Below are 13,620 nucleotides of genomic sequence, written 5' to 3' on the forward strand. Positions count from 1 at the left end.
TCCCACATTAAAGAAGAAAGTACAACATAAACCAGAGATTCATGGTATTCATTTCACTCAACTCCAGACTTAGAAGCCAAGATTAACCACGTGAGAACAATGCTTTAAATTAGTAATGGAGAGAAGGATTTCATGGACTAATGGGATATGGATTATAGAGTTGCAACTTGATTTTGATTTTTTTCAAACTTTTGGATTATTCTGAATCGAGGAGCAGACAGAATGGCCCCATCGGATTTGCAAATGATGACAGACATTGAAGCGTACTTGGGAGTCTACCGTCATTCATGGGTGTGCCCTCACAGAGGCTGAGATGGAATTTGGCAGTGGAAAGGGTGAGAATGGCCAGAGGAGAACACTTGCTCCATCCCCATTCAGGAATGCACTGCAGAAATGAAATGATGTGGTGGCAGGTAGTATCATCCAGAGGCAGTACATGCAAGAAGGGAGATCTGCTCTACAGGCTCATCAGTTTATTACAAACAAACAGTTAGGTCTAATTATCTAGTGTTTAGCATATTCCAAATGAAAAGCAGTCCCTTTTGATTAGTGCCCAATTTGGTGCATTTCAAAGGGAGCACTAGAAATAAATAAGGCAAGACAGCAAAATTTTAATTCCTAAAACACCAATTCTCCCTAAAACTGACGACAGTGGATATGTCCAACAATTCATGAGCATGCTAACTATCATAATATGAAAAAGAAATGTATTTCAAGATGGGAACTAGCTCTGATATCTCACAGAGGAAACATCACTGGCCTGACCATTCAGTAACCCACTTGTGATCTCCAGTCAGCCATGCAGTCGGAATGTTCATAAAGGTTCTCCCAGTCTACTGAGGTAACTTGGGCAGGAAATCAGAGGTGTTCACAGAGAAATAGATCCAAACATTTGTTTCTCTAGGTGTCTGATCTCCACTGAGGTTATGGCAGGAGATTGGGGTACCCCACCAAGTGGGATTTTAGGGTTCCATCCTTTTCTTAATGACAGAGAAGGGTAGGAACTCCAGGAATACAGTTTGATGAAATGATCACTTGTACCATCGTTTCAGAGTAAGACCGGTGCTAAACCAGTTAAAAAGTGAATTTGCTCCTCAAAAATGGCCACTCTCGCATCTCACATATGTCAAAAGTTTCTTTGACATTCTAAATCTATAATTTTGTCTGCACATAAACCAGAGCTCTCAAGCTCATACATGAATGACAAGATGTTAGCATGCAGGTACAGTAATAAAATGTTGGGCTCTTTTGCAAGGAATTGGAATTTAAAAATAGGCAACTCTTGTTACAGCTGTACAGGGTGTTGGTAAGACCATACCGACTACTGTGTACAGTTTTGGTCTCCTTACTTAAAGAGGTAATACTTATATTGGAGGCAGTTCAGAGAAGGTTTACTGGGCTTATTCTTGAAATGAAGGGTTATCTTATGAGGAAATTTTGAGCAAGTTGAGCCTGTCGTTATTAGTTTAGAAAAATGAGAAGTGATCTTAATGAAACAAGTAAGATTTGGAAGGACCTTGACAGGTTAGATGGTGAATAGATGTTTTGTCTTGTAGAGAAGTTATAGAGTCATATATCACCGAAACAGACCCTTCGGTCCAACCAGTCCATGCTGAACACAATCCCAAATTAAACTAGTCCCATCTCCCTACTCCTGGCCCATATCCCTCCAAACCTTTTGTATTCATGTACTTATCTAGTAACAGTGCCCGCACCCACCACTTCCTCAGGAAATTCATTCCAGACCACCCTCTGTGTAAAAGATTTGCCCCTCATGTCTTTTTTAAAGCTCTCTCTCGTCATCTTAAAAATATGTCCCCAGTCTGGAAATTCCCCATTCTAGGGAAAAGACACTTATCATTATTCCTATCTCTCCCCCTCATTATTTTATAAACCCCTACAAGGTCACCTTTCAACCTCGCACACACACAAAAGTTCCAGCCTGTCCAGATTCCTTTATAACTCAGACCTTCCATACCTGGCAACATCCTAGTAAATCTGTTCTGAACCTTCTCTAGCTTAATAATATTCTTCCTATAACAGGATGAGCAGAACTGGACACAGTCCTCCAGAAGAGGGCTCACAAGTGTCCTGTTCAAACTCAACATGACTTCATAACTCCTAAACTCAAAGGACTAAGCAATGAAAGCAAGCATGCTAAATGACTTTTTAACCTGTATATATGTGATGTAAACTTCAAAGAGTTATGTACCTGAACCTCTAGATCCCTCTTTTCTATAACACTACTCAAGGCCCTACCATTAATTGTATAAGTCCTGCTCCTATTTGTTGACCAAAATGCAATACCTCACATTTATCCAAATTGAACTTTAGCTGCCATTTTTCAGCCATTGACTCATTTGATCAAGATCCTTTTGTAATCAGTTTCATCATAATTTATCCTTCTTCTTAACTCAAAGTCAGAAATCTTTGGAATGCTCTCGCCCAGGTACCATGCAGGTGATGTCATTCATACATTCAAGGCTGGGTTAGGTAGGTTTTGTTTCTACAAAGGAATCAAGGGTTATGGGGGAAGGCAGGGAAGTGAAGTTGAAGTCATGATCAGATCCACAATTATTTTATTGCATGACGAAGCAGACTCATGAGGTTTCATGGCTTCCTCCTGCTCCTATCACTTATATTTTTTTATCAATGCATGTAGGAAGGACCAAAGCCTGTGAGTGTAATTAAAATGTATGTGCCTCAAATTGCACGGAGAGACTCTGAAATGGTTCAGGTTGCTCTATGGGGGAACTGAAGCTTGGGAAATGCCAAAAAGAACAGGAAAAGATCTCTGGAGCTTAATGAGTCTGGAATACGTGTAATACTACTGGAACGTTGACTTACAATTTACTTGTTGCTGCTCACTGGAATTTAGGACAGATGTTAAAACAGGATGAAGACTCTCCAGATTTGAGATCTTCTCCAAATTCTAACTTCCAGTAGTTAATCCTCCCTCCCACCTTACATGTGCAAAGTTTGGCCCAATTGGAGTTTTAAACAAAATCTTTACAATGCTAGAGAGTGTGCAAAATATGTGCCATAATGTGCGACTAACTCATTGCGCAGCTTGTACTAGTGCACTATGTTCTTTGTTGTATACCACCCTCCGAGTTGGCCTTTTAAAAGAGTAGGAGTGAAGGACTGCTGAGTGTTTTACCTAGGGATCTGCCTGTTACTGCATTAATCAATTAGCTATGTGTGTTCCAGACCCAGATTATCTCTTCTAACTGCCTGGAGTAGCCTTTCCTTTTCCAGCTGTATAATCCTACATGATCAGGGGACATTTTTTGTTTCTTACTGGAAGCAAAATACTGGAGGGAGGCCAGCAACTTCAAAATCTCTTCTTATGCCTGTTAATGCTTATACCTACACGCTGTGCAAATCTTGACATCCACCACATCTCCAGAATTCTTCCAAATATTTCAAAGCCAGCCTTTCTCATATATTGGATTGTTGAACTCAACACATTGATATTTTCAGTGGCAGTGTTCCTCAGAGACCTTGCCACCTGCATGCCTGAGATCGTTCCTGTGGAGACTATCAACACTGCTTGATACTCCATGGAAATGCATTGCCTAAGTTGGTGGTAGAAAGTACAAGTCAAGTGATCCGACTTGGGTAAACAGGTCAACCTCCTCCAACATGCATTTCTTTCCAAATATAGCAGCATTAAGTAATTGACAAGGAGTTCTGAGATAGTAAGAACTGCTGATGCTGGAGTCAGAGAAGCAGTGTGGAGCTGGAGGAACACAGCAGGCCAGGCAACATCACAGGAGCAGGAAAGTTGACATTTTGGGTTGGGACCCTTCTTCAGAAATGGGGGCTATTTCTGAAGAAGGGTCCCGACTCAAAATGTCAGCTTTCCTGTTCCTCTGATGCTGCCTGTTAGACAAGTTCTGTTGGTTAGGTGGCTAGCAATACGGTCCAGGATAACACCAGCAGCACAGGGTCAATTCCCATTCTGGCTGGGATAGGAATGAGAGTTGTCTCTTCACCCTTGCAATGCAAACCACCTGTAGAAAATAACTGCCAAGGAAGAGTATCCAAATGAAGCACAACAGACAAAGCCAAGGACCTGCCTTTGAACAGAAGATCGGTGCAGTACGTGGCAGTGAACTTTACTGTTCAGTTCAGCACCTATTTTCAAATTGCATATGCTTCCAAATGTGTTGGACAGTATCATAGATGTCATAGTTATCACCTTACCTGCTGGGTTCCATTATAAAATGAGTTGACATTCCAAATTTGCAGGGTTATGGGGAAATTATGTGGGCACTGGGACTATAGTTTTTTTTTGCACAGACAGACAGTTTTGGGACAGACAGTTCAAGCCAAATGGCCATTCCCCTGTGCACACACATTGTTCACAATGATCTGCAGGATTCAGTTCCTTTGTGAGAAACAACAATTATTGCTCTACAGCTTACGGAATACTCTCGGCATTATTTATACAATGAGTTAGGGTCTATTCCGATTGTAATCAATGAATCAGCAGCAGTTCCACATCTTTCCTGACTATATACCCGACCAACAGTAAGGATGCAGAATGATGTTGTGGGCTCTTGTGGTAAACTATGGTAAAAATAGGGGCAGAACATGAACTTAATAAATGCAGGACGTGTGCTCAAAAGGGTAAGCTCTTTAGAACAGTCAATAGAATTATCTACGGCCAACATTTTTAGACATTTTCCAATCTGGAAAATGTTTAACGTTTCTTTGCATGAGTGACACCACCATTTTACACAATAGCTAAATGAATTTTGTACCACACCCCCAACTTTTTGCTGCAAGTTGTTTGGTCATTTTAAACTGTTTCCAACTCAGGTCTCTAACAAACAAATGTCCGTCATTTGAAGGTAAATGCGAATTTGCACGGCAGGGTCACAGAGTGATTGGTATAGGAAATGGAAAACATCACACTGATGCTGTAAATTGTTTTTCTCCATGATGAAGGCTGAATTTTGAGGTTGGAACACAGTGCAGGGAGCTTTTCCATCCATGTTAGACTAATATAACTGAGCTTATTGGCATATCCTATGCAAACATTCCTTAACTTGCATTGCACACAGCTCAAATAGAACTGGATTAAAATTGAGAATGATTGTGATGTAGGTCAGTGGGTAGTACAGTTGTCTATGAATCATAATGTTTGAGGGTTTAAATCCCACTCGGGTACAAACATTCAGGCTTACATACAGTTGCAATATTAGACAGGATATTCTCTTTTGGATGAGACATTACACTAAGGTCCCGTCTATATTCTCAAATGGACATTGAAAATCCCATAGCACTATTTCAAAAAAGAAAAAACACATTAATTCCAATGGTCTAGACGATGTTTATCCCTCAATTATAATCACAAAAAATGAACTATCTGATCATTATCACAGAACTGTTTGTGAGAGCTTGTTGTATGCAAATTAGCTGCTGACCTTCAGGGCCTACTTTTGAGAAGTATTTCAGTGACTCTGTAATTCTTTAGGATGTTGTGAAAGGCACAAAATGAATGTAAGTCTAACTTTCTTTCTTTGAAACATACAGAAGAGCTAAGGCAACCGTGCACACATGCAAACAGTGCATTTATACCATACCTATCTCGGGTATGCATGGGTTAGTGTTGCAGACTTCTTTATCAATTGGCCTTAGGAAGGAATCACAACTGTTGCTTTGTGTCATGTCATCTGCAAGACATCTGACCTCTCGAACCCGATAGCCACTTTCGCAGGATTTCGAGCACTGTAAAATGAAACTTGGCTGGAGTAAGGTGCAAATGGGCAACAGGCAAATTGGAATTGCCAATATGATTCATCATTTGATAAGGATATTTAGAAACGGCCCTTTGCACAACCAGGCAGCTTGATAAATTCAGTATTTTTCATATATTTCCCACTGAACCCTGAGATATTCTTTTCATTCATAGTTTGAAGGCATGGAATGACATTTGAATCATGACATATCCTGCTTTATGCAATAGTTTGCTGAGGAGCATAATTATAGTTTGACTCCCTCCATCACCGACGCTCAGTAGCAGCAGCGTGTACCATCTACAAGATGAACTGCAGAAATTTACCAAAGATCCTTAGACAGCACCTTTCAAACCCACAACCACTTCCATCTGGAACAACAAGGGCAGTCGATTCATGAGAACACCACCTCTTGCAAGATCACCTCCATCCTGACTTGGAAATGTACCATTGTTCCTTCACTGTCACTGAGTTAAAATCCTGAAAATCCCTTTCTCAAAATAATATTGCGAGTCTACTTACAGCACATGGATTGCAGCAGTTCAAGAAGACGGCTCATCATCACCATCTTAGATGCCAGAGCATTGAATGTATTCAAGCGGTGGCTAGATATGGCACTCAGGGTGAATGGGATTAAAGGTTAAGGGGAGAAAGCAAGATTAGGCTATTGAGTTGGATGATCAGCCATGGTCGTGACGAATGGCGGGGAAGGCTCGAAGGGCTGAATGGCCTTCTCCTGCTCCTATCTTCTATGTTTCTGTGGACAATAAATGCTGGCCAGCCAGTGACACCCCTGGCCCACACCCACAAGTGAAGTTAAAAAAAAAACTCGAGTTACTGACACTTATCCTTAAGGACCTTGAGTTATAAGAAGTGCATTCACACTTGTTCCAACTGACTTTAAAAAGGGACTGGTTACAGAGTTGGCTATCAGATGAAAGTATTTCTGGCAATAGCTAGTTACCAGAATCTTAATGCTTCTGGTACAATATCTAATTATGGTACTTACTTCACTCTACTCTGCAACATATTATAGTTATAGATTAATATATTTCTCACTGATAGGATACTTTACATGTAGTACCACTGACGACGCTGTGCACTGGTACAGATAGCGCATAACATTCTGCTCTAGGTGAAGTTACTGCACTCCCCATTGACAATTCCTTTTGTTGTGGAATTACTCCACTCACATGGATAGTTCTTCTGTTGGAATACTTACTGCGCTCCACTCTGTCGAGTACCATTTGACATCACATTTCCTCAGGTGACAGCTTCGCTCCGATGCTGGTCTCTCCAGGTGGGAGCATTCACTCGTCTCTGCCACCGTAAGTTTGTCGTCAGTTTTTTTCAGGCAGACCACACTTCGAATTTGGGTTCCATTGCCACACTCTGCTGAGCACTGTGAAAGGAGCAGCAGCAAGTTACTGAAGGCTATGAAATTGAGGCATGTCAATGGAGTTAGATACAGGTTGGCCTTGATCTAACTCAATAGAGACATCAACACCAAATGGAGTGCAGCGATTCAAAAAGGCAGTTCAACCTTGTTCTCAAGACAATTAGGGATGGGCAATAAATGCTTGCTCAGACAGTGAAGCTTACATAGCTCGAATGAATTGAAAAATAATTCTGCCATGATCTAACCGAATAGTGACAGAACAGGCTCAAGAGGCTGAATGGTCCCCTCTGTTACAGTTGTTGCCTCAGTGATCACAAACAAATACATTTAGGGATTACATTTTAGGTGGAATTTGCCACCAGTGGTGGGAGATCCATTAGAGCTCCTGGGATAAATGCATCAATGGCATTGACTACATTTCCTGAGGGTTTCCAGGGCTGTTTCCACTGAAGTTTAAAATGGATTAGCTGGAGAATCCCCATTGAAATGCTCTCCTTGTGTCTCAGAAGAAAAAGAAAAATAACATAGCGTGGTCAAAGCTCGCGAAGTGAAACACTTTAAATTCCTCTCCTCTTTGCCAAACTTCAGAAGATTTTGAGCCAATTCCTAGATCCTGAAATTTATTAAAAGATGATTAGAATGTTGCTTCTCTCATTGATAACCAATGATCACAAGCAGGCTTAGATTGGGGATGTACAATGCCAGTCTATGAGTGCTTTTATCCAGTCTCTGAGCCTCTGTTTATCTGGCTGTCAATTCCATCATGCATTCATTACTGATTTTGTCTTGCTTTCTCAGCTTTGTAAACTTTATGGCTCTGTAGGATTACAGCCACTTGTTCCCTAATCAATTGACACAGTAATTTTTGGATTTCTGGCACTAAACTACTCCGAGTCTCCAGTGAATTGGCAACCTTGTTCAGGAAGGTTACGGAATATTGGAAGAGTGGATTCGAGAAGTATCAGGATGATGGATGAGATCATAGTTGAGCAGCATCATTGACAAAAAGTTGAGGAACATTCACTGTGCAACCAACTTTGTCTTTCCTAACCTTGAAATGCCTGTTGGGACAGGAGTCTCATTTAGTAGCAAACAAGCGGAAAATGAATGGAAGGCATATACGTCAGGTATTAATGCTGGTTTTACATTTCTGAACATTTGATGACAACACAAAGTATGAGGTACAGCAAACTGCAAAAAGAATCATGTGAAAGATTTCAGAAGACAAGCAGAATACAGAACAACTCTGTGACTGAAAAGTAATAGCCAAACGGGAACACTAAAAGCCCTTTGGTATTTTATGAACTTTACGAATTGTTTGGTAGATCTTTTAGGATGTGTAACACTGATGATACAGAGAAGGGACATGAAAGGAATGTAAGGTGATATAAAAAAGGAATAGGACTCAGAAAAAAAAACTATATGAAAATGTGATTGTCAGAAGAGTTTGCTCAGCTCAGATTTTAATGAGGCTAGATTATCTTGTCAACATTTGCCAATAAAACTATGCAAAGTTGCACTCTATGTACCACTGATCAATACTAGCAACAGTTTCCTTAATCAATTTGTGATCATCTGCATCTAATGCTGTGAACCTTATTATTTTGAGGAGAAAATCATACATAATATAAGAAAAAGAGATAATAACATAAAACATCCGTCCTGAACGTAATGCAAATATACTGTTAAACTACACTTTATGAAACTTAAGTCTGTAGAAGATGAAATACAGAGCTGTCTTATCACAAGAATAAGCTAATAATTTGAATACTTCTACATTTCTCTAGAAAGCAAGAGTTATATTTGTTGCAACTCTCACCATTAACATCCTGAGGTTACCACTGGTCAGAAACTGTACTTGATGAGCTACATAAACACTGTCATTACTAAAAACTGAGAATTCTGTGTTAGTAGCTCGTCTCCTCACTCCACCATCTGCAAGGCACAAGTCAGGAGTGTGATAGAACACTCTCCACTATCTGGATAAGTGCAACTCCAACAACATTCAAAAAGCTTGACACCATCCAGACCAAAGCCGCTTGCTTAACTGCCATGCAATCCATGACTTTAAACATTCACTTCCTTCAGCAGCATCACACAAAGCTATACAAGGTAAATGTTCCAGGGCTATGTTCGTTGGCTGTTGGTAGAGGGTAGTGTGAGAGAATCTAAAACCGGGGGGGGAGACAATTTGAAAATAAGTGACGGACCATTTAGGTCTGAGATGAGAAGGAATTTCTTCACTCAGTGGGAAATGAATCTTTGGAATTCTCTGCTCCAAAGGATTGTGGAAGTTCCATTGCTGAGTAGTTTCAAGACATAGATTGATATATTTCTGAATACTAATTACATCAAGAGTTATCAGAATATTATGAGAAAATACAATTGAAGTAGATGATCATCTATGATCTAGAATGATAGAATAGATTTGAGAGACTGAATGGCCTTCCTTGCTTCTATGTTTACATTTTCTAAACAGAGATCGATATTAAAGGCATCGTGCGATACGGGGATACTGTGGGAAAATGGTGCTGAGGGAGAAGCGTAGTCATGATCTGGCTGAATGGCAGTGCAGGCTTCAGGGGCTGAATGGCCCATACTTGCTCCTGTTTTGAATGTTCCTGTGAGTCATACTTGTGTCACCAAAAATTATCTCCCCTTTTAAACTGCTCCTACCGCTTTTGTAAACCCATTACCAATTAAGTGTCCCATTTGAAAGGGGTACAGCTGACACACTGTAATAAAAACAAACAAAACAAGAACAAACCAAGACTTTATAATGAAAATTAAAATGTCATTCCTATGCGCATAAAAAATCCAATTTTATAATCAACTTGTTCAGACATACTATGATACTCCTCTGTGGTAGATGAACCAAGACCTTCTGGGCTAGAGGATGACACTACCACTGCAAACATGATCCCTAAACAGGGGAGGCTACATCCCAGGATAGCTTTGAACTGCCAACCTTTTGGTCAATAGCCAAACTGAAACATATTATTAATTAATTTGTTCAGGACTGGTGAGAAGGGCTCTTGTGGTGCAGTGGTAGTGTCAGCATCTCTAGTCCTGAAGACCTGGGCTCAAGTCCCACCTACTCCAGAGAGATGTAATAATATCTCTGAACAGGTTGGTGTAGAAAAAGAAAAAAAATGACACAACTCTGGGGCAAGTAGGATTTAAACCCAGACGTTCTGGCCCAGACATAGGGATACATACAAAACCCTTTTGTACCACATTTAAGGACAAGTGAGCCCCCAATTAACAGCAAAAAACTGAATAGAATTCACATCCAATTGAAATAACTCAGAAAATGACTAATTTGAAATTGGCTATGAAACAGCTGAAAGACATTTCAAAGTGATAACTGTCTTCACATTGATGATACCAAAAGGTATAAGTTCAAATCCCACTTCAGAAACTGATGGCTGTGGAGCCTTGTCATTACATGTCCAATCACGTTCATACACAAAAATGACATTACCTAATTATTACGGACAGAGCATTGTTGTTGAAGCAGAAGTTACTTATAAGCCCAAAACGATTCTTTTGAAATGAAACAGCAAATTTCTATTCAACTGAATAAGCATAAAAATGTAGAAAATTATTACTGTATACTCTTGCGCTGTGCTAGAATTATAGAAAGTTTATGGCACAGAAAGAGTCCACTTGGTTCACTGTATCTGCGACCATGAAAAATGAGTTACCAGTCTACTCCCAACTCACCAGCATTCAGTCCATAGGCCTCTACTACCCTTTCAAGCTCCACTTGATCATTCAGTTGTTGTAAGATGTTAATGAAACATACCTGGCTCCATGGTCCTGTGAACCACCTGACATCCTCATTGCAAGGACCAACATTGCAAGGTCGTACATCCTCAGGCTTCTCAACCCCACAGCCTTCTAGAGGTAAGCTGCTGATGTGATTCATCAGACATACAACTGATCTCGTCTGGATGCCTGGGCCACACTCTGCAGAACACTGCAGTAAGACACAAACCAAACATGCAGTGACAAAGTAATCATAACAAACCGTGCTACAGAAACTAACATATGAAGTGTCATAATACTGGTCACTTCTCGATATGAAACCGCTCAGATATAAACCTCCTTCCCAGAGTTATCCAAATCCCTACTCCAGAAATTAACTCTCCCCAGAACTCAAGTCCTGTTCGATATAAAACATTCAAGAAATAAAACATCCCAGTATTAAATTCTTCCTGCCGTTCCATGAATTCACCTAATGGAAGATGCTTGCTGTTTAATCTTCTTAATCTCTTGTACTAGATTTACAGAACAACACCAGTGATGCACACATAAATTTAGGTGTGACAAAGGGTTGCAAGGATGATGGCTTGAGGTTAACCCAAAATTAGGTCTCAGATATTATTTTCACAACGCTGGTGAACTGTGGATGGCAATTAGGTGCGTTGCTGGGCTTGCTCTTTCCAATAGTGACTGGCTGATTTGGTCCAAAGTTACGTCCTGGTCGGGGATAGTGACTAGGAATATGTGAGGACCAGTCAGCAACAGTCTGTAGTATGGGTGTGGAATGAGCATAAGCACGTCTGTTCTCTTTAGCCCCAAATCGAGCTCAGTGGAAACCAGAGAAATTACCTCTGTCAGCAGCCTGCAGAAATCTCTTTAAGGACCAGTGGTGAAATTATTGTGGATCTGGAACAAAACAGACTTGGCTTGTGCCCTGAGCTTAGTTTGATGGGACTTGACTCAGCAAATTTCTGACTCATGAGAAATATGATATTTTGGTTAATCCTTCAAGGTTTTGAAGTGCAAAACAAAAACAGAAGTTGCGAGAAAAGCTCAGCAGGTCTGGCAGCATCTGTGAAGAAAAAAAAATCAGAGTTAACGTTTTGGATCCAGTGACCCTTACTCAGAACTCCTGTGAACCCTTCCTCAGAACTCCTGAACAGTTCTGAGGAATGGTCACTGGACCCGAAACATTAACTCTGATTTTTTTCTTCACAGATGCTGCCAGACCTGCTGAGTTTTTCCAGCAACTTCTGTTTTTGTTCCTGGTTTACAGCATCCACACTTCTTTCGGTTTTTATTTTGAAGTCCAAAGTTTGTGATCCTTCTTTTGACACTAAAAACCTGATGGTGAATATTATTTTCTGGTCTCTTTTTCTAAGATGTTCCCTTACTACCAGATCATGTTCTCTAGTTCAATACTGATAACTTAACTGAAGGATGTAAGTCTACCTCTGTACTGTTAACTTCTCTCGAATAAAGTCAGCATGTGCAGAACAGGAAAGAATGCTGTGGCTATATTGGTACAGAGAGATTTGACAGAGAATAATAGTTCTTTACCCTGACACTCCAGTCTGTGTGGAACCAGCTCTTTGCACATGGGCCCATGTCACAATTTTCTGTATCAGCGGGCTTCAGTTGCATGTTGCACTCTTCATCGTCAACGATATCACCGAGATTGTCAATGCATTTTACATCCCGGATCCTTTGTCCCACACCACAAGGTACTGAGCACTGCCAAAAGGGTGAAGAATAGAGGCAACAAAACAATTATTATGGAGCTCTTCTAAGCCAAACATAGGTATTTGAACACTTAGGCTGTTCTGCTCATCCACATCTTTAACAGGTGTCTCTCCATTGAATAAATGCTTTAATTTCTTCTTTTGGGCATTGCCAAAAACAAATGTTGTGGAAGTTTTTTGTCTTGCACTCATCAGGACAGACACAAGAAAACTAGAAGAATGGAAACAACAATTTATACTGCATAAGAAAAAGGGTGTTGATTGTTGGCAAATGGGCTCTGATTGGTTTAAATGTTTCCAAGGAGAATGTAGCAATGGGATAGGTATTCCCCCAAGCTTTTATTTAAATTCCAAGCAGGCAAGTCAACTCTGATTGGTTGCTTGCCTTCATTAGCTGGGGCATTGAGTTTAAAAATTGGCAGATAAGGTTGCAGCTTTATAGAACCTTAGTTAGGCCGCATTTGGAATATTGTATTCAGTTCTGGTTGCCACACTACCAGAATGATGTGGTGGCTTTGGAGACGGTACAGAAAAGATTTACCAGGATGATGTCTGGTATGGAAGGCATTAGCTATGAGGAGAGGTTGGAGAAACTTGGGTTGTTCTCACTGGAATGATGGAGGTTGAGGGGCGACCTGATAGAGGTCTACAAGATTATGAAGGGCATGGACAGACTGGACAGACAGAAGCTTTTTCCCAGAGTGGAAGAGTCAGTTACCATGGGCCATGGGTTTAAGGTGCGAGGGGCAAGGTTTAAAGGTGATGTACGAGGCAAATTTTTTACACAGAGGGTGGTGGGTGCCTGGAACTCATTGCCAGGGGAGGTAGTGGAAGCAGATACTATAGTGACTTTTAAAAGGCATCTTGACAAATACATGAATAGGATGGGAATAGAGGGATACAGTCCCCGGAAGGGTAGGGGGTTTTAGTTGTGACAGGTAGCATGTTGGTGCAGGCTTGGAGG

The 13,620-nt window shown here is 40.6% G+C and overlaps 1 protein-coding gene across 1 annotated transcript in view; it reads right to left on the reverse strand.

The window, feature by feature from the left end:
• Positions 1–4,483: 4,483 nt before the first annotated feature.
• Positions 4,484–13,620, reverse strand: part of LOC109918225 (thrombospondin type-1 domain-containing protein 4-like) — a 396,211-nt gene continuing 387,074 nt past the window's right edge. The window contains exons 14-18 of the mRNA XM_048610590.1: positions 12,475–12,648; positions 10,955–11,128; positions 6,970–7,149; positions 5,595–5,739; positions 4,484–4,575 (exon numbers count right to left, since the gene is read on the reverse strand). Of these exons, the coding sequence (XP_048466547.1) occupies positions 4,484–4,575; positions 5,595–5,739; positions 6,970–7,149; positions 10,955–11,128; positions 12,475–12,648 (765 nt within the window). The remainder of the gene's footprint in view (positions 4,576–5,594; positions 5,740–6,969; positions 7,150–10,954; positions 11,129–12,474; positions 12,649–13,620) is intronic.

The sequence above is a fragment of the Rhincodon typus genome, chromosome 1 (assembly GCF_021869965.1).
Source record: "Rhincodon typus isolate 14 chromosome 1, sRhiTyp1.1, whole genome shotgun sequence".
In the NCBI taxonomy this organism is placed as follows: domain Eukaryota; kingdom Metazoa; phylum Chordata; class Chondrichthyes; order Orectolobiformes; family Rhincodontidae; genus Rhincodon; species Rhincodon typus.